The sequence below is a fragment of the Pelmatolapia mariae genome, linkage group LG10_11, assembly GCF_036321145.2.
Source record: "Pelmatolapia mariae isolate MD_Pm_ZW linkage group LG10_11, Pm_UMD_F_2, whole genome shotgun sequence".
Taxonomy (NCBI): domain Eukaryota; kingdom Metazoa; phylum Chordata; class Actinopteri; order Cichliformes; family Cichlidae; genus Pelmatolapia; species Pelmatolapia mariae.
In genome coordinates this window covers 20,702,539-20,730,082 of record NC_086236.1, presented here as the reverse complement: position 1 = coordinate 20,730,082, position 27,544 = coordinate 20,702,539, and the positions used below count along the sequence as shown (strand labels likewise).

The 27,544-nt window shown below is 42.0% G+C and overlaps 1 protein-coding gene across 2 annotated transcripts; it reads right to left on the bottom strand.

Annotated features, from left to right (window-relative positions):
- Window positions 1-11,236: 11,236 nt before the first annotated feature.
- On the bottom strand, window positions 11,237-27,006 carry zgc:100829 (uncharacterized protein LOC445149 homolog). 2 transcript variants are annotated; one of them, XM_063487623.1, is made up of 8 exons: window positions 26,899-27,006; window positions 25,686-26,203; window positions 21,741-21,885; window positions 21,423-21,525; window positions 20,453-20,494; window positions 20,315-20,356; window positions 18,654-18,945; window positions 11,237-12,470 (listed from the first exon to the last, which is right to left on the bottom strand). In XM_063487623.1, the coding sequence occupies exons 2-8, from the start codon at window positions 25,870-25,872 to the stop codon at window positions 12,253-12,255; spliced, it is 1,029 nt and encodes a 342-aa protein (XP_063343693.1). In that variant the 5' UTR covers window positions 25,873-26,203; window positions 26,899-27,006; the 3' UTR covers window positions 11,237-12,252. The 2 variants fall into 2 exon arrangements, with proteins under 2 accessions (XP_063343693.1, XP_063343694.1); XM_063487624.1 differs by having other exon boundaries at window positions 20,453-20,491.
- Between the last annotated feature and the right edge of the window lie 538 nt (window positions 27,007-27,544).

The window sequence follows — 27,544 nt, the reverse complement described above, 5'->3', positions numbered from 1 at the left end:
CTGGCTACAGTCTGTCTCCACAGACCAACACAAGTCCCCAGTTACCCGGTGTTGGGAGAGGAAAATACAGAGAGAGACATCAACAGAATGGTTGGACAATGCCAATAACAGAGATGGACAGCAGAAAAGCATGGTCAAAAGTGTGGCCAAAATGACAAGGAAAACAGGATATTTTTCACAAAGTCACGCAGTGACAAGATGTCTCAGTTCTTTTTTTTTTTCTTCTTTTTTTTTTAAATAAACAGATAAAGTGTCTGAGGATGGGGAAAATAATTAGGAAATTGTTCAAAAATAAAGAGAATTGAAAGTAAACACAAAAACATAGATATTACAAATATTCATATGCTCAAAAATAAGTAGGTAAAGTTGTGCAACTTACTGTATTTCTGTACTGTGATTATTTCCTATTTCTGTAGTGCACGCATTTAGTCAACTTTATGTTAAATCTTGTTTTTTCAGCTCTGTTAAATTACTTTATTTTGTATTAATTCATACCTTTTTTTTTAACATTTTTTTTTAAATATTTTTTTTTTGCCTGTGCTGAGGGGTCTGTTGGCTGAGAAGATGTCCTCTTAAGAGAAGAAGTTGGGCCATTCAACACTACTCAAAACAGGAAGTGTTAATTGGGACATGCCAAATGTTGCTACACGACTGAGGGTAGTGGGGTAACTTATATACCTTAAATTATGTTGCTCATTTTCTTTGACTTTTAAGTTAGATATTTTCTTATTTTCTTGTATTTTATAGCTTTAAGGTTGTAAAGTAAGTATTTAACAGATAAATGTGATTGTTTGTAATTTGTTATCTACTTCAGTCTGATTCAAGCTTCTCTTTGACTATTGTTTGTCTGGTCTGTTGTTAGTTTTGTTTGAGCAGTTTATGATGAAACTTTTGTGTCCTGTGTTGCCATGACAACTTGAGTTTAGGGATGGGAACTGATACGAATTTAGTGATGGATATCAAATTGATATCACTTATCGATTTGATTCAATATCGTTTCTCTTATTGATTTTCATTATGTTCTAACATTATATTCATGCAAATTAACTTCATGCTGTGGGTGAAATGTTTGTCCGTCTTTGAGGTATTTTCCCGCTTTGTTGTGATCAGTGTTGGAGTCGTTACTCAACAAAAAACAATTATTACACATGTCACATTTACTTTCATGCTACTCTGTAAAGTAGCTGAAAGACATCAATATAACCCAAAGCTACTGCCGCACACACCAACATAATTCCCTATCCTAATGAGGACACACAAATAATTTTTCTCTTAGTATTTAGGTATGAACACAAAGCAAAAATGAAAACCAGCACAAAGACATATTAAAGTGATGCCCACAGTGATTCTACTGTAGAAACATGAACAGGTAGAAACAGAGGCAGCAGCCTGTCTGTTCATCAGGCTGGGCTGGGATCAGTATTCACTCATCTTTAACATCATTCTGGGTTCTTAGGTAGCTTAGCATTAGCATGCTGTCTGTGCAGATGCTTACAAGGAGCTGAAGTTGTGTTAGCAGCAGAATGCAGCTGTTTCTGTCTTGTATGCAGTTTCCACTTTACCATCATGCTCTTCTCCTTTTGTGCAATAAAAATAAAGGTTATGCCCATATCCACGCTGTAGACTGAAGACCTCCTCCTTCCACACACAACTGAAATCAGCTGATTGGAGCCCAAGTGCAAGTGGAACTGGTAAGTGGGATCGTTGTACATTTTTTCATGAAAAAAACGTAGTAATCTGTAAAGATATTAGTGTGTACAAGTGTATTAAAACGTGGGGGTATATTGGGGTTTGAGCCTACCTCAACTGGCAGTCTTTGATCCTTGGTTCATGGATTAAATTTAAAGGCCCAAGGTGGTCACTTGCTAAAACATGTTTCAGTGTTTGTAAGTTCAGTACATCGGGCTCTGAATTAACCCTTTTTCTACATTGTAACATTCCTTGCTTGTCTTGGTCTTGGCTTATTTATTTTTTCTCACTTTTACTCTGGTCTTCAGTGCCTGTTATTACCATTATAGAAACTATTGTTCATATTGTATTTTCAGTTTGTTTATGCCTGACAGAGATCCCAGTAATGTCATTATAGTTATATAAGTGCACTATGATGAAAGTCAGGGCTGGACTAGTAATCTGACATACCAGACATTTGCCCGGTGGGCCGGGGCACTTGTGGGCATTTATTTTCTTTGTCAATATATTATATAGCCTACAGGCTGGCTTGTAGGGCCACTATACACTGGCCCTACAAGCACTGACGAAAGCCCATTGGGTTATTGTCATTATTGACAATGGATTGCCCAATCAAATTTCAAATCTCTCCCCTCTCCTACCTTCCCTGTGTGCTCATACACCTTGTGGATGCCAGGACCAATTTTTGTCCCAGTCCAGGCCTAATGACAGTGCTTACAACATGTTAGTGATTATAGTTAGTACTGTCATTGTTCACGAGTGTCACGTTTGCTTCTTTATTCTGGATGCACATCTGCACACATATTTGTGGAAACTACTTCTTCAGATAATATTCCAGTAACAATGCATTTTTCCTGTCTACAATTACAGTCCAAGTTTTCAGTTCTTCAGACACAGCTAGTGTTATTTGCATTAGGCTACTTCTACAGTGTTATGTGCCTTCAGTAAGAGTAGATCATAAAAAATATTAGAAAAGGACTGAGTAGATAAAAGATCTTGTTAGTTTTTCATAAATGGATCTGCATGACCTTGTCACCCCATTGACCCACCAAATCCACGTTTGCCTCCCAACCCCTCTTATTTACCTCCTAGCATTTAATCTGCTAATGCAACACATTCGAGAATCAGTTTGGACAAGCAGGCCACAACTTTTCTCTCACTCATTGTTCCCTCAAAGCTTGCAAGGTTCTTGCCACTCAATGCATTTAAAGAATATCTTATTTGACCCATACTGACATTGTTTTTGTTGTATTGGGGCTGTTGAATCTTACCTTTCTGCAGGTAACCAGTCTGTTCATTTGCTTGCTCAAGGTGTCTATGAGTGTGCATGCTGAGGTCTTGTATTGATTTCAAACAAACAGCTGCTGTTTTTTCTTTTCTGGTAATGTAAGAGTTCTAGTGCAACAGAGAGGATCATTCCCAGAAATAAACATGAACTGTGTACTGGATATTAGTTGTTTGTTCAGAACAGCAAAAGACACAATGGTTAAAGCTTAGCCGAATGGGCTATTGTTGTGTTAAAATAAGCGGCCTTTAAAAACTGAAATGCAAAAATTTACAACAATTAGCCACAACTCTAACCCATCAGGGCTTGGACACAGAAAGCCAGTGGTGGTGTCTGGCACTGGGACTTTAGGAGATTGGGAGATTTCATTGCCGTGTTCCTTTAGCTGTCCCTGAGCAGTGTGGTGGCACACACTAGGGCCCTTGGGATGTTCTTGATTTGCAGCAGTCTTTAAAGTGGCTGGTATGTCAACATCACATTCACATGAATGCCTGAAAGAATTTCTAGATGTAACCTAGTGGTGAGAGGTGTTGAGGTTAGTGGCCTCAGGAGCTCAGCTCTGCTTTTTTGCAGATGATGTGATCCTGTTTGATTGATCATGATGACCTCCAGCTCTTATGCACCTGAGTTTGAAGCAGTGTGAGCTTGAGATGGGGAGAGGAGCTTGGTCATTCAGGAGGGTCTCAGAATAGAGCCTTTGTCCTCAACATCAAAAGGATCCATTTGAGGTAGTTTGGGCATCTGAACCAAATTCCGCTTGGACTCCTCCTAGGTGAGGTGTTTCAGGAATGTCCACCTGGGGAAAGACTGTGGACGAACCAAGAAACACTGGACAAATTGTGTCTCTCAGCTGGCTTGGGGACACCTCTATGTCCATTCATAAGAGCTTGTGGAGATTGTTGAGGAGAGGGAAGTCTGGGTGTCTTCACTTAAACTGGTCACCTAGATGGTGATAGATGGATGCATCCAAGATTTCCCAGAGTATTACTTTATTTAGAAAATGTGCATATTTTTTACATGGGAACTGTATATCAAACCCTTTACTTAAATAAAAAATGGACTGAGAAGTGAAATCCTTGTTGACGTTAAAGTTCGACTACAGGGTTAGCTGCAGTAGGCGGTCTGTTTGACAGCAGAAGGGCTTGAACCTGGCTGCTCTGGTTGAAAGACTTGCTTCACAACCAACTCTGTACACTGACTCTCCTGAAAACCTATTTACAGTAATGTGCAATATAATTTAGTTCCTGTGAGCCTGGGTGAGTGTAAATATCATTACAACCCATGGAATAATTATCTCTTCGGACAAAGAGACACCCCATCGTATCTGCATTGCTACGCTATGGTGCAGTGTTTTAGACTGATTATTATACACTCAGGTTGTTTGCTGCTGTAGAAACAAAGTAAAAGCTTTATATACCTTAAAAAATGATAAGAGCATGATAAACCACAAACCTCCAGAGATGGATGGGGTAAAAACAGACTCACAGCTCATTTTCATTTGACAAAAGCAATACAATCTTGATTAAAATGTAACGGAATTGACAATAACAACAATAAGCATAAGTCTAGTTTATCTTTACTACAGTCAAGTTGTTCACCCAAATGGTTTTTATCGCGTTTATCTGCTCTGTGTGAGGTTTATCCACAGGTACATGTTAAAACATAACGTAGGCTTCTAAATGTTCTAGTATTTGGTAACTTTCTATATTGTTGAGCCAGAACTTTTATACCTTGCTGTGTGTTTTATAACAGTCTAAAGCCAGAGCCAATGACTGGTGATAAACAAGCCCGGCTAGTTTTTCCTCTGTCATTGCCACTAATAGCAGCATAGCCCGTGCCCATTGGGCAATTTTCAAGCGACTTGAATTCATTCTTTCTTTGCACATTGACACCTCATCCTCCATCCATCTAATGAACCATACACTGGTCTAAGGAGGATGGACTGATCACCACCAATGATCATGTGCCTGTGACATCCATTTTTTTTTTTTTTTTGCAGCCACACATATTGGACTGGTCACATTTCCAAGGGGGGAAAAAATCTGGCTGAATTGGTCCTGTGACTCAGGTGGTGAGGGTGCCCCCTAGAGACAGGGGAAGTCAGTACTGCTCTTGGATGATGCCGATGGACCACAGGTTTTGTTTTGGGTTTTTTTCATGGCTCTTAAGGTCTTTTTGAGCATGCTGCCTGAAAGTGCACTGAATCCTTGTTCTCCTGTGCATTTGAATATGGCAGGCAACAGCCTCCACACATGGCAAAACACCAGCCCGAGAGCCATTTCCTAGCAACGTAGGTCTTCTGCCCCAGGAGGAATCTGGAGGCCTCTGCTGTAGTTGTACCATGCATTTCCTGGAGGGCAATCGGCTTTTTCCTCATCTCTTCACTGACTCTCTCACTCCTGGCCTATGTCTTTGTGTTTCTCTTGTGAATATTCTTCATTCTAACAATTTTTTTTGTTAGTTTCTCGTAAATAGCTTTGGAAAAGGGAAATATTAACAAAAAGCAAAGCTAAGAACATAACCAATACAAAGCCCAGGCTTTTCTGACCTAAAATCTCTTATTTTTGATCACAGGTGGCTGTTCTTGTCAACATTGCTTCACTTTTTTAATTTTTTTTAACCTGTACTTATACATTACTTTTGACTAGCACTTAATTAAATCCATTTCAGGTCAAAGGTAAGTAAGAACCTGGGGACAGCATCGACCTCAGAACCAGTGGGTTTTATTTGAAGTCTGTACCAAAAAACACAAACACTAGAGTAGAGCTCAGAACAGCAACCGTAAACGTCCCCCTGTGGCCTGTACACATGGCAAAGGTGTACACTGCATAGGAATATTATAACTATTTATTAAATTGGGTAAAGATGACATTTAGAACAAATCTTAACAAAATAAATAATCTTGCAATACTTTTGGCAATTACCAGAGACTCAGATTTAATGTATAAAACAGTGTTATGTATCCTGCCAAAAGTGAAGTTTCCCATGACCTTGCATGACCTTTTATATTCTGCTCTAAGAAGCAAACCGAAAAAACAGAACAAACTCCGCTGAGCTTTGGTGTGACAGAAGGTACTCAGTGAAAACAGCCTCTGCATGCAACTGCTAACATGCGTGTACTTTTCCTCTCCGTGCTAGTCTCCTTCTTCCCAGCTCCATCACCACAAACCACCGTTCCCACAGTATTCCCATGACTCTCTGCTGCTCCCCCTCTCTTCCCGCGAAGGGCCCAGACTTCACCAAAAGGCAGGAGGACTGCGTTGGCGAGCAGCAAGCTGCTCTAGCCCACCTTCCTCACATCTGAGAACCTCTGTGAAATCCTAATCCCCAGAGCAGGGTGAAGCGCAGGCCCAGCTTGCCTGACCTCTCTGGTTGCCATGGATACAGTGCACTATAAATAAAACAGAGGGGGCTTTTTTTTCAAGCAGTTTGGCAGGGCTGTGTGGCCTGCTCACTGGTGGGGCTTATTTTCTCTCTCCCTCCCGCGTTCTGTCTCTCTTCTCTCTCATTCTACTCCCCCCTTTCACTTACTCTCTCAATCACCGAGCGCCTGTCCTTTCTCTCTGTCTTGCGCTTCCTCCCTCTCTGTGTCTCTGCGGCTCATTCAGCACTTTCATACCTGTATTCAATGAATCCTTTGCAAAACACTTCAGCACTTTGAACGCGTCATTGTTCAAAGTAAAAGCGCAGGCAGGCTACTCATTTGGCTGGTAGCTGTTTACATCTGGCAAGTAAACACATGCACAGACCAAGTTGGCAAAAGGAAGACCTATTTTCTTCGTGGTGGCAGAGAGGCAACAAGAGACAAGGGAGGCTGAGTGTGCTCGCGCACCGATTTAGGACTGCGCTGCAGATTTTTGTCTGGCAAGGCGAATCTCGGGAGGCTGGAAAATAATTTGGTCATGGCTGTGGGAGGCTGTTGGGAGTGGGAGGCATGCGGGTGATGTGGGGGAGAAGGTTTGAGGGGTGACTGGTTGGTGGGAGGAGGAGGGGGTAGGGTTTTGACCGTCTCGCTGTGGTGAAAACATGCTTGACACTTCATTCCTTTCCAGTTAATGTGGAGCGTACTGCAGGATGTTAACCCTCTGCCTGCCTTTTGGTACTTGGTCTCCACTGTTGCACAATACCCGGTCCTCCCCAACACTTCCTGCTTTACAGCAGCCCAGGGCTTGAACATTCCTATGAAAGAAAGTGCTGCGTACCTCGGGAAGGACGGTTACAGTGTCTACATTAGCTGAAAGCGTGGTACTGAGAGACAACACAGACCTGCTGTACTGTCATGAAGAAGCTGTCACGGCTATTTGAAAATTTGACCACTTACACGCCAGATACTCTTAGGGAAAATTTTAAAGAGCAAGCCGCATTTCTTGGACCATCTGCTTCATGTGAATTACACAAAAAGACAAGACAGACACCAGGAAACATCCACAATGTTGCCTGGGAGACAGAGGTCACATGAGACTATGACTCACCGAAACCCAGAACTACCTAGAAACCAATGACCCTTGCATCATGGTGGTCTTTACAGTTTGGCAACATGCAGAAGGTTTAGTGTCGTGTCAGTGCATGAATAACATGTGAGACGCTGCCCCTTGGCCACAGACAAATATACAGTTCAACTTTCAGAATCAGATACCTCAACAGGAATCTGCTTCACTGCCACTCACTATTCTTCACACACACACATGCGTGCACACACACTGCATTGTGTGGTTAGCAACCTGTATCCTGCCATGGTTCTAAAGCTGGTGTGTGAGTTTGTGTGTGTGTGTGTTCGTGCAGACCTGGAGAGTAGGGAGTTAATGCAGGCAGGGCTGTGGCAGTCCTCCTGCCCCTCAGCCAGATTAATCATGCAGGAGAGACACAGCAGGCCCCCGTTCATTCTGCCTGGGGGTGAAGCTGTGCCCACATGCTCTCCATATCACATGGCCCTGGCCCCCCTCTCTTGTCTCACTCTCTCTCTCTCTCTCTCTCTACTAGGGTTGCTGTGGATGGGGCTGGTGCTGGAGGAGAGGGGGAGTTATTGGTGGTGTGGTGGAACGCCACAGCACGCAGTATAGCTTTCTTTCTTTCTTCCACATTGTTCGTTTTTTTTCCCCTCTCTTTCCTCTCCTCTCTTCACTTCCCCTTGTGTGAGCGTGAAACGAGTGAGGCAGAGAAAAAAAAAAGAGAAAGAGAGAGAGAGAGAAACAGGCGTCCATCTCTCCTGCAAGGAGACGACAACAGCTTCTTTTTTATCTCCCATCGGAGGGCCCTGACGACAGCAGTGGCCGCGCTCGGTGGATGAAGAGAAAAGTGTGTGTGCGCGTGTGTGTGTGTGGGGCCAAGGGGGGTGGGGGGCATACCAAGGGACTCGCCACAGATATCTCCTGGAAACTGCTCGACGATGTCTCTGCGCATCAGAGAACAGCCACAGCCATTGTTAGGCTCATTGAGGGACGGAGATCTATAGGCGGCATTGCACAGTTGCGTGCTTCAGCACTTTCACTGTGTTGCACAAGTACCTAGAGCGTGAACAATAGAACCTACTATGTATGCTACATGACGTGTTGTGCTGTAAATCCTAAAAGACGACTTCAGTGATGAGACCTGATTGAGGAGTACATTTGGATGTGGACTCGCAGGTCGTTTGTCAAGTTATAAAGCACTTTCCTGCAGGAGAGAACACTGTTGCCCTCTGTGTGGGCCTACGCAGATACAAGATCCACACCAGTCTAGACAGCAGTGTTTTGTTTGCAATGACTTTGCAGTGCCAGATGGGAATATTAGAGTAGCTCATCATATCATATGAAAATTATCCTACAGTCATAATCAGGAGAAAAAAAATTGTTTGGTTCAAAAGACATCAGGTGAGAACAGATGCATAAGCAAAGGCCTAAGGCTATATTTTATCTGGTTTCACAAAATAGTCACATTCTAATAAATATTAGCCCTTATCTGAATAAATGAGATGAGAGCCACAACTTAAATTTCAGTAGTCATCAGCCATAAAGACTATGTACAGAATGATCATCCGAAGGAAAAATGTGTTTCAGAAGTTTCCTTATTTTGCCCCATAATAAGGATTAAAAGGCAATTTTGTCTTACTACGTATCTGCAAAGAAAAATGAGAAGGAAACTTAGCTACTTCTTCACTACAGAAACAAGCAGATATGCTTGCCACTGCTTAGCTGAAACTGTCATTAACCTCTGCTGTGTGCATGTGTCAGCGCAACAACACAGCAGGCTTGCATGTTTATTGGTTCAGCTGTTGCATGCTTTTTGAGGGGAGGGCCATCTTTGCTGTCGCAGAGTTTTCCAAAAGATTTCCATTCAGGAATTCATGCTCATCTCCTAAAATATCCCAGGCGGATGCAAAAATCATTCTACAAACACAATGACATGAAATGCATTTGCCAATGGCTGACCAAGACTAGGTAAAAATGAACTTTATTATTATATCGTCTTAGCATATAAGTCATCACTCTATAAAATGTGTCTCCCAAGTAAATTTTTTAAAGTATCATCTTTAGTTTCAAATATTCTTTAAATACATATAAAGAATATTTTTTTTACTTTAATATTGTCACTTTTTCATAGACATACTATCTTAATTACCTGTGCTTATCTAATGTAATCATTCTCTACACCAATATTTTCTTATCTTCTGTCGATTACTGCATTGCTGTTCTTAGATTAAGTGATTAAAAGACCAAGCAGTGTTTACGGCAGAGTGAATGAAGTCTTCCTACATTATCCATTTTTGTAACAGTTTTAAATTCAAGTTAATAAAACCCACAGTACACACACACACCTACTATCTGAAGTCATCACAATCATTAAGGCAGAAGCTGGTCTCTCCAAGGTGTTCAGGGATCTGAGGCACATCTGGTTCCAGGTGAAAAACTCTGACGTATTCAGTGTAATTAATACAATAGCTTGTAATGAAACTTGTTAAAATGGTGCCAGTGTGCGCTTGTGTTTGAAAGGAGTCTCGATCAATGAGCAGCGTCATGACACTCTTACACTGTGTCTTTTGTAGAGTATAGAGCGAATGCTGAGTCATGGGCTCTGCTTTGTAGACCTGTGCATGCATGTTGCTGCCTATCCAGACATTACAAAAACATAAATTCTGTCACCCCAAACTAGCGTGCTATTTTACTTCCATTTCATGTGCTCCTGTGACTCCTGCCTTAAAATCCAGTATCAGACTTTGTCTGTGTTTTGTCCAGCAGAATAAAGACCACTTCCTGTCTAAATGTTGTTAATTATGGCACTGTAGGGCATCAGAGGGCAATTTGCAACTCACCATTAATAAGTGAGTGGTGCATTAACTTAAAAGGTGCTGGAGTGTTGCTGTTACTCACCCCCAGTTGGCTGATTTGTTACAGGGGATGTTCTTTAAACAGATTAGCCAGGTGCCAAACATTAGCCAAGGCAACTGCAATCTGCAATGGAAATCACAGGTACAAATGTGAAAATATGCCTCAATTTTTGCAAAGATTTGAATTTCATCTGCAGGCTTGGAGAGCATTACTGGAAATTAAGCAAGAAATGTCTGAGCACAGCGATAACAAGCGTGTGGGTGTATCTGTTGTGCTGCTGAAATTAAAATTTTACACTGACCCTGGTGAAGCATGCAAGTATATTTGCTGAGGCTGGACATCTAAAAAAGGCAGATATTCTCAGTTCACCAGCTGCAACCTACATGTTACAGAATTTTTTTTTAATTTTTTTTTTACAGGTTTTTTTTTTCCTTTTCTTTTTTTTTACAAGTAAATAATCAAATTATTTCAAATGTTTTGCCCTCTGAACGCCACATGAAACTTTTATTTCTTTTTATTGGGATTACAGTGATGAAAGTTAGCTAAACTATAAATTCTATGAACAGAATTATCCAGTATTTCAGAATTAGTAGGAAAGGGACAAGATTATTTGCTTCTTGATCTGACTGGTTACCTGTTGTAGCTAGTTTCTAGTTCAAGTTCAACTGACCAATCACATTGGAGCAGATTTAAAAAGAAAAGCTTACATCAAAAAGAGACTGAACACAAACTTTCATTAAAAGTGGTTGTTTTGTTTTTTTTAATCTTTGCAAACAATGACTAATGGACAGCATTCTTGGCTTGAATATCTGGTGGCTACATCAGAACCCCGAAAAATTGGCTGTTGCTCTCAGAGGCTAAGTCAGCAAATTAGCTGAAGGATTGCCAGACAGAATAAACAGAGACAGAGTGAGAGGGTTTTTTTAAGAGAGTAAACACACACACAAACTTTAAAAGACTCGGGTGTACAAGTTATGCAGCTTTATTGTTTCATTGACTGTACCACACAACCTTGACATCAAAAAAGAGAAAAAAAAATGTCCCTCATTTTATAAGTGAACATTGCTGTAATGTTAAATATCCCATCACAAAATCTCACTCCTCATATAGAAAAATTTAAAAAACAAACCAAAAAAACAATAAGCAAAAAGTACAGTCACACAGCTCAAAAACATGAAACGCTGGATTATTTGGCAGCAACTGTCTAACTTGCCAGGATTTGATCCACTGGGAGTGACAGATGAGTGCATTTGGCACTGTCATTGGTCCACAACAGGTCGCAGTGAGCCTCCTGCCAGGTGGCAGAGGGAGACATACATTGCATTATGACAAATAAACAACTCTACACTATTCCCAGGGAGGAGACAGCAAGATAAAGGAGGCCCCTACTGTGCCTTCTTTCACACCCTCATGCCCCCCATGCCCATTCTTTTGTTCAAGAAGACAGAAATAAGGAGGAAAAACAGAACCAGGCATGCGTGCACACCAGCGAATGTAAACTGTCTTATAAGCAATCAAAAGAAAAGGCAACTTGTCAGTAAATATCGTGTGCGCGGGCTTTGTGAATTAGGGTAAAAACTGTGTTTTAGAAAAATAGCACATTTTTTCATGCTTGTACGGAAGTGAAAAGCATCAGTAACAAGTAAATTCATTTGAAAATATGTGCGCCATCATTTTCCTGGCAAAATGTTTAAAAACTTTCAAATGCAATCCACTTCTTTGGAATTCTTTTGACTTAAAGAGTGTTTACAGTACTGCAGCATCAAAAAAAATAACAACAATAAAAGAAAACCATTACATTCAAGCATTTCCATCACTGTGCATTCAGAGTGACAGCAACAATGCAAACATTACCACTTCTAAACCACCTTTGGAGTCCATCCCATTAAGCCTCTGAATGAGGCATCACAGTAGGTGATCTGAATCACAGGGATGCATGAAGCTTGGGTGGGTGCCTGTTCACCAGTGTACGGATTACCTGACAGTAGGTGTGCTCGTTTGACGCAAGTGGCTAGGTTTTGTGGGAAGGGGTGGCTTAATCCCACGGGAAGGGGTCTGCGCGGGGTTTATATCGACACTGAAGGTTTTCATCAGCTGAGCCACGCGGCCACGCCCTGCGCACATTGGTGCACTCCCTGACGTCCTAGGCTCCTCTGAGCTAGCCTTTTGAAGCTTTTCTGATTCGCCGATATCTGGAAGAAAAAGAAAACAACACACAACAGTTTACGTTTTGCCTTTAAAACCACAGCAACATGATCTCTTTAGTTCCCTAATGCTTACAAAGCTTTGTTAAAGGAGAGGTGATGCAACATGGTGGTAAACATGTCACATGTTCCAGGTATCAAGTTTAGAATGAAAAAATATATCATATATAGAGGGATGTTTGTGTGTGTCTTCACAGTTTTCAATTAGATATAGGGGCTTAAATGCTTTGCAAATCACTTATTTATGATTTTATGTTCAGTAGCTGTTGGACAAGCAGGAATCAACCACTACCCTTCCCGCAATGCCATGTTAGCTCGCTCTTCACCCTTTTCTGCCTTTTTTTCTCCTTTTCATTCGCTTTCCTTTATCCCGCTACGGCTGAGCAGAGGTCATCCTCAGTGGAAGTGTAGTAGGGACACAGCTGGGTGTAGTTTGTGCTTTTGTGTGCGTGCGTGTGTGTTGCCGAGGTACTGTGTTTGGAAGAGGGTGTAATTGAGGGAGGAATGGAGGGAACAGGAGTAACGAACGAAGGGGAGGGAGGGCCGCAGGGACGGGAATGGAGAGCAGACAGACGCTGCTCAGACACCAGAAGGCTTGAGGAGCCACATATTTTTAGCGTCATCCCCGGGGGACAGAGATATGTGAGAGCACCCGTGTGCGTGACTACAGACACACACACACACACACACACACACACAAACGTGCGCACACGCAGAAACACACACAGGCGTGCACAGAGTTTCTAACAGCTGAATTTCAAAAGACACGCACATTCTCACGTTACGTTCAGGTCCGTGCATGCTCTCGCACACATAAACACGGATTCAGACCCCACCCCCCCACCCACCCACTGCACATGGATTCAGTCACGCATGCAGCCATCGCTGACTAACGCCACGGCATAGTGTGCACACACACAGACACACACAAAGAGGTGAGGTACAGCCAAAACCACATGGGCACTCCTGAGGCCAGGAAACCTTTAAAGCTCTTGATGTCTTGCAGGCATGAAAGGGAGAGACCTAAAGTAGCCTTTAAGGTTGTGTTATTGTTTATTGCTGTTTACTCTGCTTTCGCTCCTCTTTCTCATTCTCTCGTGCACCTCTCCCCGTGGCTCCAACACCTCCCCTCTACCTTCCTTTTGCCCTGCCTTCCTCTGCCCCCTGACCCATAGTTCCTGTGTTAATGTCCTCTCGCTGCGTTTCGTGGGCTTGCCTCTGATTGTCTCGTTGTGTTGTGTGGTCACCACGGAAACCTTGGATAGGCTCCAGCAATTGAGGCTGACACACATTCAGGCACGCACCAAACACACACAGATGCACACAAACACAGACGCGGGCACGCACACACACTCATGGCCAGAGAGTTTTTTGAGCTCAGAGCCTTCCTGCAGGTCTGGAGTGGAATGCTTAATAGAGACGGAGAGATAGAAAGGAGCAGGAGAGGGAGGATTGGTGTATGGGCAGGGACTAAATGAAACTCTCCTTAGCAGCTGCACCCTGAGCTCTGTCCGTCCGCCGAAACAAGTCATTAAAGCTACCTGCGAAAACACCTATTTAAATTAAAGAGAACCTCTGCAACGAATTGCTTGTTGAGATTGATTAATCTCCCAATCGAGCATTCAAGATGCCACCCATCACCTCCCGGGGCAGCTCGTAAATGTACAGAGAGGACAAAGAAGAGGGGCGGGAAGGAGTGTCAATGATCAGGCTAGCACAAAAATTAAAGACTAATCTATCTCTTTAAAGACGTCCACATGTCTCGCAGAGAAAGAGGAGGGGTGCGTGGGTGGAGGACTTGGGTGGGAGGTGGGGGGCAGAAGTGGGGCAGAGGGCAGAATTCCCCAGCAGCACGTCTGTGGACTGAAGGGTGGGGAGGAGGAGAGGTGTAGGTGCGCTTGTGTGTGTGTGTGGCGTGTGTGTAAGCGTTGGGGCAAGCTCCTGCATGGGGGCTGGGGCCCCTGTCACTTATCAGCTCTGGCTGAGCGTCGCCCAGGGCTAGAGTCGGAAAGCAGTGCTGGAATGCGTGTCCTTCCCTCTGAAGGTGAAGCCAGAGGAGAGCGGACGGAGACACAGGGAAGAGTTATAAACACAAAAACACGCGTGCATGTATTAGCTGCAGAAGACTTTGATGTTCTTGAAATTATCCTCAAATCATATAGACTGTCATATATAGGTTTATTTCTTGCACCGGCTCTGCCATCCTACCTTCATTATCTGAAGTGTTAACAGTTTTTATAACTTTAACTAAGAAATAAAAATCTCAAGATTCAGGATTTATTTTTGCTGCCAAAATGGGCCTAGCACATAAGAGGAGAAAACCCACGAGATCACAGGGTGAAGCTCCACACAGAAGGACAGGTCCAAACCCAAGGAACCTCTTTCTGTGAGGCAACAGTGCTATCCACTGAGCTCCCACAGGTTTCACTTTTTGTGCAGAGTCCCAGTTAACAGTAAGACTCATTTTCAGATTTACAGGCTTTCCGTGTTCACATTTTCAAGCATGAACTGATTTTTTTTTTTTTCCTCCACGCAGATGTTACACCTGTTTGTTTCCAAAAAAGTCTGAATCCTGCCAAAAGAAACTGAAGAGAAAACTGGTGAGAAATATGGATTTTTCTCACCACCATTAATTACCAGATTATTTGTTATAAATACATCAACACTGTGAAAAATACCAGGGTTTAATTGCCATTTTATTTGTTCACTCGCAATTTCTGCCAAGAAGGTTTAGTGGTTGGTTTGGTTTCATTGTTTCTCTGTTTATTAGCAGGATTACTCAAACATTTTAGCAGAGGTGGGACTTGGCCCAAAATTTCATGCCACATCTTCACAGATAGGTATCTAATTGAAATTTGGGGGGTGGGAAGGGGGGGGGGTTAAAGTCTTATTATTGTTTTCAAGAAAATATCACAAACTGATCTGCATTCATATCCTCCTGGATCCAGGAACTTGATCCATGTATAGCAAGACTTTCTTTTGCTTTTGTCGAGATATACAGACGAGATATACAGACTTGGATACTTGGATGTTCTTACCCAACCTCTTACCTGACTAATGTAAACCCTTTAATCTTTTTAAGCCATTTAAAATTTATCAAACATGGGATAACGGCATCCTGTCAATATCTAGAACCCGAGACTTTTAAATTGGATTTCGTCTTATCCTCCTGGGTTAGCCTAAACCATACTGGCTTGTCGTGACATCCAGTCTACCTGTGTAAAACATTTACAGCATGAATGCTCCAATGTTAGATTTCAGAGTTTTATGTTCCTCGTTGTAGCTGTAAATCCAAATTTACACTGTCACTAATACAAAGTTAGTTATTCTTTGGGAAAATGAGGCGTGAGCCACAGTAACTGCTCAGGATGCATGAACCCTTGTCATTACCCGCATTCAAATGAAAACAGCTGAGGCATGAGCCTCATCTTTGTTGGCCTCCTCCTCCTGTTGGAACAAGCTTCCTGTCATTGTCAAGGACAGACACTGTGTCAGTATTTTTGCTCCGGAGTCAAACACATTTATTCAGCACTGTGTTCAACCCACCTCATCTCCCACCACACCAGCTGTTCTTTTGGGTTTCCTTTCCCTTTCTTCCCTCTACATTTTGCTCTTATTCACTGTCGTGCTAGCGCCCAGTGAGCATAGATGTAGCCACTAATCTAACCACCAAAGTGGGTGAAGACGCACATGCCACCAAACTTACAATACATCTTTGCAGCCAGATCCACATTTAACTAAAAACAAACAAGAAAAAAAAAACAAAAAACAACAACAACACACTTTGTCTTTTTGCGACATTCTCATGAGTTGGTCAACCCATGTGTATGGGTTTGACCGCCAAAAATCTGTAATGAACTTGAATGTTTACAATAATCAGAAAAAAAGGGGCGGGGGGCAGGGGCAAGAAATATTTTCAGGATTTCTCCCCCCCCCCAACCCATTTTTTATGAAATGCTAAAAACATGTGGCTAAACCAATAGACAGTCACACAGCTATGAGGAAGCTCCTGTTAAGGTGCTGGGAACTTGGTTTTGTTGTATAGCTCTCTGAAGGAAACTGACACTGTCGACATCTGCCTGGTATAAACTTAAGTTGACCCAATAAAATTGCTGCAATCACAGTTGAAAGGAAAAACGGTTTCTTTGTTTCTTCCAAATTTAAAAATGGTTCTGGAGGAAGCCAGCCTTCAAGTTCATGTTGCAGTGAGCGTGTGGTGTAGGGAGGGCATTTTTCCAGCAGAGGGACCTTTATGGAGATGAGATTTTCTGCTCAACTGGACTTTTCTTTCCCTACAGTATCACTGATTTCCACTGGATGGTGCTAACTTCACCCTTACAATGACCATTTTTATACTTAACTGGGTCACTGTGTGGTACATGAGCTTCCAACAGGTATATTAGATATTACAACGATAACTCGAGCAAGATTCAAACAAGAAGTTGGTTCATCTCTACAACATAAAAAAACCTCCCCATTTTATTTAACACTGGCACAAAAGGAAAGTTGCACGAGAGGAGCAGACCCATAAAAGACTAAAAGAGAAACAAAAACACTGATACATTACCCTGACAGGAAGACCTCATCTCAGCCCAAATTGAAACAAAATTAATATAATATACAATACTGTGCAAAAGTCTCGTTTCACACCTTATTTCGTTCCATGTTGGTTTCAACAAGCCAGACTTCTCCATGCTTTCTGAAGGTCTTTCAAAGCTTTTATTTGAATGCTGAATTTGAATAATTTGCTGAACCCATTTCCCTTTTTCCTAGAAAAATATTAAGAAAGAGTGACTCAAGACTTTTGCACAGTATTGCAGCTTTGAAGAACAACCTTTGCCAAGATTGACACAGAAGGATAGATAAGGTTTTGTAAATAATGCCCTTTGTTTTAATTTTTTGACTGGTATCCTTTGTTATTACTAAATTACCACTTAACAAAGGCATATTTTTACACTTTTACGCACATTTATGTTGCCTCCATGAAATAACACAGAAGAACACATGGAGTAAAGTGTTTGAGTTTTGAGTAGTCATTCTAGGGAATTAATATTTTAGTTTAACTGCTGGCAGATAATTTGCCTTCACATTTTTCCTTGACCTCATGATATTTTCCATCAAGGTCAAAAAAAAAAAAATCTTTTTTCTTCTTCTTTTTTGTATTTGCTCACAAACTTAGCACGACGCTCTGAAGAAAAGACTGGAGAATAAAGGATCTGGAGAGGAAGGGCTAGGGAGAGGATGGAATGAGAGGCAAAAAAAAAAATGAGAGGAGAGAAGAGCAGAGCAAACACCCCTGCTGGCCACCAATTTCCATCAGGAAATTGGTTTTCACATTTAGATTTTTTTTGGGGGGGGAAAGGGGGAATTGGACCCTCAAATCCAGCAGATTTGGTCCCACCAAATGTCGACTGCATTGCCACGGCTGTTGACAAATTAATTGTTGACAGAAACTGATCACAATAGAGAAGCTATCAAAAGAGCAGGTGTGCACAAGCAACATGGTACAAGGGGACAAATCCCAGTCGCATACGTTTTTTTCCCCCCTTTTTTCCCCTCTAGGCAGGCCTCTTTTACTCTGCCAGTCCATAAAGATTCCAGGGGGCTGAGGCACTATTTGGCGAGCACATTGGGTTTCAGGAAATAAATCCTTCTTCCTTGCTGCAGCACAGAGAAATTTATCTAGTATGAACTTTGTTCAGACTGGTTCTGCTCAGCTCTCCAAAGCTATTATTACTCTTTGAGAAAAAGCTGCAGCTGGCTCAGAGAGCGGTGGTGATTGTCACGTAAGGCAGTAACCATGTTGTGAACTCAATTTTAAACCCATATGTTTAAACCTGGCGTCCAGGCTTTCCGCAACAAATGAAACTTAGCCAGAAATAAGAATCATGGACTTCCCACAAATCTAGATTAGTTTATCCACGGTGACACTGATCATAATCAATATGGCTGCTTTTGCTTATTGGATTACAGGAAAACCGAGAAAATAAAAAAAAACCACACAAAAAAGGTAGAAGGGGTCTAAAGTCCCTCCCACCTGATACTGTGAAAGATGGATGGCACACCATAGTTTTCCCAGTACATCACAGGGGTTAAAACAATACCATGTCATCAATTCACTAAAACATTAGATCTGACATGTACTTTTAACTCTGAGTTAAATTCACTCACCTTTACCACCCAGTGACTCCTGCGGCTTCTGGGGTTCTTTTGACTGCAGGCTCCCTTTGGTTGATGACGTCATGCCAGAGTCTATTTTGACAGCGCTGCCGGGAGAAGAGTATGGCACGGCGGTAGCCAGCCTCAGATTTGTGAGGCCAGGTCTCGTGTTGACATAGTCTGGTGCTGCATTTGCAGAAGCCGGTCTCGTCTTGACAGCGTTAGCTCTCATGGGAGGCCTGGAGCAGATGGAGGGCTGGGGAACTGACTTCTCCTCGGTTGCATTGGCTGACTTCAACTCGAGCTGCAGAGTGAGGAGTGACAAAAGAGAAGCGGGGAGTGCGATCGGTGTTGACAGCTAATTCACATACAGTGGAATTACTGTCATGTTTGATTAAATCATTGGATAAATGATTCACTAAATTAGAATCCTCCAGTGACAACATGGTGCCGTAATGAAACACGCAGAACTATGACCACTGATTAAGAGTTTAAGGATGTTTGGAGAGAAAATTATAAGGTGACTTGAAAATCAAGCAGCCTTGCTAATCTTGCCTCCTGATCTTACGCCTTCTTAATCAACAATCTCACTCTCTCCTCCTCCCTCACGACGACTCCTTCGCTCTCTAAATCAACTGGAGAAAAGCTGCAGCGGCGTTAGCAACAGCCACAGCCACAGCTACATCACCAAAGCGCCCCCGTTTCCTTTCTCCTCCAGGAACAAATCATTCAATCTATAAACAAGGCATTCAACCAAATTATGAATCCTATAAAGAAAGGCTTATGCTGTGAATTCTTGGCTGTCACACTTGCCAAACCTCCTAAGGTGTGAATGCTTTCTTGCCACATGCACATGGGGTGGGCCAAAGATGTGCTGGGGCCTGTAATGGAGAGAGGCTGGTATGGATATAAGATGTGAGGGAGAGAAATTTCTGTCTGTGGCAAAGAGGAGGGGAAAAAAGAAGAAGAGGAAAAAAAACGGAACAGAGGAGAGCTCACGCGCCCAAACCTCAGGAGACTATCCCACAATCCCATCCATCTGCGACTGACGCATTCTCTATCTCTGGCGTTTTAATTCCCTGATCAAGTTCATCAACCATCTGTTCTAGGGCAGTCCAGAAATCCTGCCTTGCCTCTGTGATTCAGCTGTTCTTGCAAAGCGTGTCACCTGCATACACACACACACACGCACGCACGCACGCACGCACATAAACGCAGAAGAAGAAAGCAAGGGGATATAGCAAGCCTACTCCCCAGACGACACAAGGCTGGAGCGGCGATGGAGCTAGTGGGAGGACAGGACAGTTCAGCTGTTCCCCGGAGAGAGAACTGTGAGGGGTGCGGCAGCTTAGACAAGCGGGAGCACAGAGAAGGAGAATGCTGGGAGAAAGATGATCTGCAGAGGGGCTGGGAGCAAGGGGACAGCTGGCCCCAACCACCATTTCCTGTGACTCAGAGGGTGGGACTGCCACAAAAAGTCATATAGGCACTCTGTGGTGGTTGTGCTTCAAAGAGCTAGAGATTTTACTGCACGTCGTATACAGCACCTCGCTGAAACATGTCTTTTAAAAAGTGTTTTTCTGCACAGGTATGCAAACATTTCTTTTCTTAAAAATATTTCAAAAAGCTAGAATGAGCTCAAAACACCTGCAATGACTTTAATTCACAGATACCTTTGCAGTTGCTGTAGGCGGTGAATGCTCGCTCACTGACACCTGTGGGTTTAACAAAGACATTACATGAGTGATCTGGGCCATGATGCAGTGTGAGAGCACACAGCTCTGTTAGTGCAGGCAGTTACTCCAACTCACCGGCAGAGGGAGTAAAGTGCTCGCCTCCTCACATTTCCCCTGCTGGGAGAGAAAGAGACATGGTAGTTAGTACTGATGGCAACACGTCATCTTCCTCAACTTTTAGAGTTCAGTGCTTGGAATAAGCTCTTAAATCTATACTTAAAGGAGTTTAAGAAATAGAGATGAGATAAATCGTGTGAATATATTTCAAATTAAAAGTTGCTTCTAAGAAAAAAACATATCTGTGCAGTGGTTTTGTTTCTGCGGGAAAAACAATGATGGGCTCTTATTTCCACTGAATGAGCAGCAAGCAGCTTTAGCTTTAGAGAAACATCATGGTCAGGCCAGATGAGACCATGTACGCTGGCTCGCTGTGGCTCAGTGTGTGCATGGTTGCCATGACAACACAGCAAATCTCTTTTTGAGATAGCATGAGAAAAAAAAAAAAAAAAAAAAGGAGGCACCCACCAGCACCCCCAAGACACACTCGTACACACACACACACACACACACACACACCAAAACTAATACACTGCTGTGCACATACACACACACACACCTAAAATATCACCAGGCCAGAAATCATCAGCACATTATTTTGACACAGAAACAGGGCAGCGATTGATTTTCACCAGCTATGCTCAAGAACCTAATGGAAAGTTTCCACAAACTGCTCGGCGGGTATGAGAAGTGAAAATGACTCCACCAGCGTTGAGATTGAGATGGAAATATTGAGTTGAATGGATAAGAGATAAAGAGCACCGTGAAACTTTATTTTATGTCGATCTGAAAGGCCACTCCATTTCAGTCATTTTTATTATACACGATGTTTTAATCAACTTTAACATATTTATTAGGTGTATGTTTTTATTTAAATCAAGAGGCGATAGCAGTGTTTAACATTAAAAAAAAAAAAAAAAAATTATGACTTTTTTTTTCTCCAACCAAAATGATTTGATTTTTAAGGATCACAGACAGCTACACACACCTTTAGATTCAGTGAGACGTCGGGTTGCGTTTTAGAAAGGAGGTTCTCTCTCTCAGTCTTGACAGGTTCCGTGTTTTTTCTGTCCTTCAGTATAGTTTGATGGCTGGAAAACATAAACAGAATGTGTCACGTATAAAACCCAACCAAATCTCCTTAAATGACAATCTGTTAGCAACACATGCACACAAAAAAAGAAAAACAAAACAAAACTGAAACACTGATTCTTCTGTTACACGTTGTTCTCTGACTTTAATCTTAGTTATTTAAAAAAAACAAACAAACCATCACTGTCTGTTTTGTATTACAAATGTGTATTACCTTGTGTTGTTCTGCAGGCTTGGAGTCTTCTTCTCTCCAAATCCTGAGCAGATGAATTTGGAGCTCAGCTCATCCACCTCCCCAATCACAACAACCGCCACGTCCCCATCCCGGCCGAGCTGCCAGCTGACACTTTTATTGTTGGCTGTTAAAAACACAAACACACTTAAACATTACAAGTCAACTAGCTACTGAAACAAAACTGAAAGTGCTTTTGAATTTCCCTCAGTGAACCTGTTACAAAAAAAATTATATTTAAAAAAAGGTGGGATATGCCTACAAATCTTATAAGGCTATATCAAAATAACACAACAGAATAAATGATAAAATATTGAATAGACTATTTAGAAGGCCCACCCCTGATTTTTCAAACGATTACTCTGAAATGTTTTATTAACACTGATAACTAGTGATCGACATAAGCATACTTTGACCCTCACATAACAACTTGTAGTGCTGGTTAAAGACATTCTTAATCACAGTCCAGTCTTGGTGATTCTCCTTGTGGTCTAAGGCCACAAGGAAAATAATTTATAGATTTATAAATGATGATTTATTCATTTATTTATTGATTTCTTATATTCACTCTGCTGTTTTGCTTTCTAGATGGGGTCAGCGGCTTCCAATCAAATGTAATATACGTCTGAAAAAAAAAAAAGTCTAAATAAAGGTGATTGTGTTGTATGGTAACGCGGCTCACTTAAAAGATCACTAGTGAAAGTTATTGTGATTATCTCGCGGTTTCTGAATTATCGCTTTGTCTTTCCTTTTACTCACTGATTTTACTGCAGCTCTCTGTTATTGCAGTGATCACAACATTTAACACACTTGTATCGTTTCCTTGGGATGGAGATACACATTTGTCTGTGTGTGTGTGTGTGTGTGTGTGTGTGTAAATGACAAGTCTTTCTCACACGATAAAAGGTTATTAAGCTGCAAACACTTACACTTGTTTTAGAACTGATGCTTTTCATCCTGTACATGAGCTCTTTAGGCAACATTATAAAATTCAGGTTGCCTTCTTAAAGACCTCATAGTTCATAGAGCCTGGTTCTGCTGGAGGTCTCTTCCTGTTAAGATGGTTCTTCTTCCCCACCATTGGCAAGCGCGTGCTCATAGTGGATAGTCTCATTTTAGGCCCTCTCTTTCTCTCTAATATTGTCTAAATTACAGTACAAGACTTGTTTGTGAACTGGTGTTATATAACTAGAGCTGAACTGAAACGCACATTATTCTCACACTCATCAACCCACTCAGTGATCCTTTATGCCCTGGGGCTGTCTTGTTATCCTGGGGTCGAGACTGCTATCAGAATATAAATGATATTCGTCACAGGCTAAATGTGATCACTCAAAACAACTTTGTATTGATTTGCAGTCACCCATCTGTGTAAGGGGAAAACATGGACCCACAGTGAGCCAACCAAGAAAACAAAGACACTGGATTTAAGTAGATGTCAAGAGTTGGGTTTTTCCTTTAATTTGTCATCTGTCCATATGTCACATCCTTGTAACTATGTTTGGAGCACTGAGAAGTTACTTTCATAGTGAACTGGTTTTGCCAGCCAACCCTGTGGATCACATTCCAGCGGGGCATACCAGCATGACGCAGCCGTCAGAACATACCTCTAAACACATTTCCAACAAAAACTGACAGCAAAAGCCACAAAACAATCGTCAGACGCACATGACATGAACCCTGTCATCTGAGTACAAGGATGCTACATTTTATGTGATGACAGAATGTACAAGAGGCATTTCCACTGTCGTCACTAAGAATGTGTTGCACTTTCTTATAAACAGAATATATCTGTATTTGAAATAACAATCTGTTGCTGAAGAACAAGATCATTGATTTTAATCACAGTTTTTCCCGCCTCGTGTAAATGTCACCAGTCTAAGTACAACATAAACAAAGGCACAGAAACAGGGCAGCATAAAGTCAAAGTCAGCACATAAACACTCATTACCACGAGGACAACCTTGTGGTAACCACAAAAGTACTTCCAGAAACAAAATTGTACTTAGAAAAGTAAAAAAATAGCAATGTCTTTAGTTTTAGTCTCTCTCAGTCTGATGTCAGAACAAACAGCCCAATAAGGCACTGCTGCGTGTGTATTATTTTGGACTAGGATTTATATGTGACTGTGAGTCATGTGTTTGTAATGTTGTATTGTGTTAATGTACTTCTGTGAGCTTCTTTAATCCTCCAGTCTGACAAGTGCGCTCCTTGTCACAATAAGACATTTCAAAAGTGCCACCAAACCTAATTAGACCTACGACAACAACAAAATCAAAACGAGCACATCCTGCACTGGAAACTAACCAAAACTAACCTGAATCGACAGGCAAAACGGGAAAACTAAAGAAAAACCAAAACTAATGGAAAACACAAAAGTGCAGGAGCAACTGCTGAGTGGGATATGAGCTTCATTTTGGGGCTAAAAACCCGTTTGGCATTTCAGCTCTCCCACAAGGCCATCCAGATAAAAATCAAAGTCTCCATTTTTTTTTCAAACACATACAATTCCTGCTAACTTCCCCTTTCAGACTCTGCTAATTGTTTAAAGGCCTGAGTCTTGACTCATGTCCTATTTTTACACAGAAATATCAACTATCCACCATTTCCTCTACACGCAAGAAAGAAAAAAAAAGCCGTGTTTGTGGAGAAGAGCTGTAACCATGTGTTCTCAACCTACAGCCTCCTAGAGATGGCTGCACTGGTCATTAAGACACAGTGCATTGTTCTCTCGCTCTGTACCACAGTTGATAGAAAGTGCTTTGATTAACCAAGACCAGACAGAACACATCACTGTGTCAATCATCAACTGGCTTTAAGTCATGCTGTGATATCATTGTGGTTTAAGTAACTGCTGCACTCATCCAAATAAATTAACTTTGCCCCTGTTGTTTGGATTAAGGTGATAGAGCAATTTATTATGTTCGCGTCGTTACGCAACGCCTTTCTTCCAGAAGTCCTTAATACAAAAGACGTACAAGAGAAAATGCAGACAAGATTTTGTCAAACCAGTTTCACGACAGGCTTGCAGCTTCCTGAGTTTCTGCTTGTTTTGTTTTTCCCATGCATACTCTCTCACCACCTAGGTTGAGCAAAAGAATTTACCAAATATGGGGAAAAAGACAGTATTTGTTATCATATCTTATGTCAGCACCTGATAAACACATGTACTCTTCGTTTAACTTGTAAATTTCCCTGCAGGGGTGTTATTTTGCCATCTCCTCCTGTCCTGTGGATGTTTTCTTCTGACATTTATTTGCCATCAAACACAGAACTCCAGATATGAGCAACATCTGGGGCCTCACATTGCAATGTTTCAATTGGAAATAAAATGATCTAATTTAGAGTTTCTGTCTGTGTGAATGAGGCTCAGAAGACAAGGAAATTAGACTATACGGTCAAACTATTTTCACCTTGTGGAGGGTGAAGCATTTAATAAAAAGTGCAGTTATAACAGATCTTTAAATAAAGATCTGCAATAGTTTAGGACCTGAGCTGTAGAAAAACAAAACAACCCCCCCCCCCCAAAAAAAACAAACAAACAAACTTATTTTGATGCTCACTTCATGTTTTGACAAACAGCTGTTCAGATAATTGGGAGCATGCAAACTCCAGCAGCTTAGGATATCTGTCACAGCCAACGTACACATGCTTCAGTGGTTCCCTTATCAAGCTTTGTAACGCTCTATCGGGTAATTCTCAGCACACTACGCAAATATCTCGACTCCAAGGACTCCGAAAGCGCTTGCTCAGAAGAGAACAGATGGTTTTCTGTGGAACCTTTGTGAAAACGTGACAGTCGGAGTGCCTGAAAAACCTGAAGCTGCACCCTGCAGCTTCAGGTTTGAGATAAACAGGAAGAGGGAAGGTTAAAAAAGGTGAGGTGGTGGCTGTGGTGGTGATGAAGTCTTGACTCAGTGTGGTTACCTTTTCTTGGCTTTGCTCTCTTGGACTCTGCGTCGCCCCCCTCTCTCTCCAGTTTCTCCTCCCGCTCTTTCCAGCGCCGCACCTGCTCTTGGCGCATTTTCAGGAACAGTGTCTTTTTCTGCTCTTCGTTGAGGGCTTCCAGCACCTCAGGGTCAATGTACATGTCCTTTAAGATCTGCTGCAGCATGCTGGCGGCCAAATGATTGGTGGGTTAACTTGGTACCACTTGGCAAGCAGTTGAAGCTTGCTTCTCGTAGTGTACAGTGTGTAAGGATGATTTATGGTCTCATGTCAGCAGAGGACTTTTGTAGCTTCTTCTTTGTCCCTACAGTCACTCTTGAAGTCATGAATTAAGGTTCTTGCTCTTTCTACACATTCTTTTGTACAAGCTGTACTATCTCACTCATACAAACTTCTTTCTCTCTCTCATACACACACAAATCCTGCTTCCTTTCTATATTGTGCTCAGTTTCCCCATCAAGATGTCAGATTTCTTTGGAGGTCATCTTTGGCACAATCTATGAGAAAAACAAAACAAAACACACAGTAAAGATAATCTTGCATGATTTTCAAAGCTGCAGTGTCTTACATATTTTCTTAAGAAACTTTTTTTCTCATTTACTAGAAATATCTGTTTAAAGCAGTTGTCTTGTCCTTCCCTGCATGAATACGGAAGAGCCCAAAGCCAATTTCAACACTTTACAGAAAGTCTGCTACCCAGAATGGGAGGAGATTCCAAAGGAATGGGACTGCTTCTGACATCAGTGTCCCACCCTGCTCCTTCCTCTCCCCAAAACCATGTTCGTTTCTCTCTAAAATGCCCACAAGATAGCGGCCCCCCGCCTCTTTTTTTTCTCTTTTTTTTTTTAAACATGGCCAGTGTCTGGCTGTAATGAGGGATAAAAATCTGGGTCATAGCACTGGACAGCGAGAGCCAGGTTGTCTAACAAGAGGATTGAAATGGACTCCTCCAGTCACAGTGGGTAGTTAAACAATGGCTACCACATAGGCAGCACTTGGAGGGAAAGAAAGCTCGTCTCAGACTGAAAACTATCACACTGGTGGAATACAGATTGGTGTCTGCTAAACACACCGCAGGGTGCAGAGAAGGAAACCAAAGAAAACAGGGGGGAGGGGGTGAAGTGGAGAAAATGAGTGCTACAAAACAAAAAGGGAGTTGTAAGAGAAGGTTAGAATTTGCTGAAGTACTCACAGTGGGATGTAGACAGCCGCTCCACAGCAGAGTATGCTAACTGAGCTGAGGGAGTCACAGCGCCTGTGGGTCCTCCTCGTCTTTGTGTGTATGACTGAGCTGATGACATCACAGCATTCCATAATCTCTTTACCTCCCTCTCCCTTCCTCTCGCTCTCTCTCTCTCTCTCTCTCTCACACACACACACTAAAGCTACATTTAAGGCTACATTTCAACTTCCTGAGTTGGTCTCAGGAAGTTGAACTCACACTTTAAATAGCTAGAAAGAAAGGCATGCGTTCATGTTCATAACACACGTATTTTCCATATCCTCAAAACATTTTCGCTTACACATATAATTCTACACAAATAATATTTAAAAAATACAGCAAAGAAAAATTAGCTCTCTTCCTCCTGTATTTTCTTCCCTTTTAACGACGCCTTTTAATCAAGAAATGCTATTTGCTAACGTTCGCGTTTAGCATTACCCAAAACTTTAGCACAGCTTCTAGCATTATGTGAAACAACCGATGTGCCTTCTAGCATTATGCAAGTAACTGTTTGCTGTTTAATTTACCATGTCTGCTGATAGTTTGCACATTCAAGCCAGAGGAAATTTTCTCAGCTAACTGTCCTCCTCTGCTTATGAGCCACTCATTTTTAGGT

Coding starts and splice junctions, on each gene's coding strand:
- zgc:100829 (XM_063487623.1), bottom strand. CDS start 25,872: ATGCTGCAGCAGATCTTAAAGGACATGTACATTGACCCTGAGGTGCTG. Junction 20,495..21,422: donor ACGTCTCACTGAATCTAAAG/GTGTGTGTAGCT, acceptor TTTCTCTCCCAG/CAGGGGAAATGTGAGGAGGC. Junction 20,357..20,452: donor GCACTTTACTCCCTCTGCCG/GTGAGTTGGAGT, acceptor TTAAACCCACAG/GTGTCAGTGAGCGAGCATTC.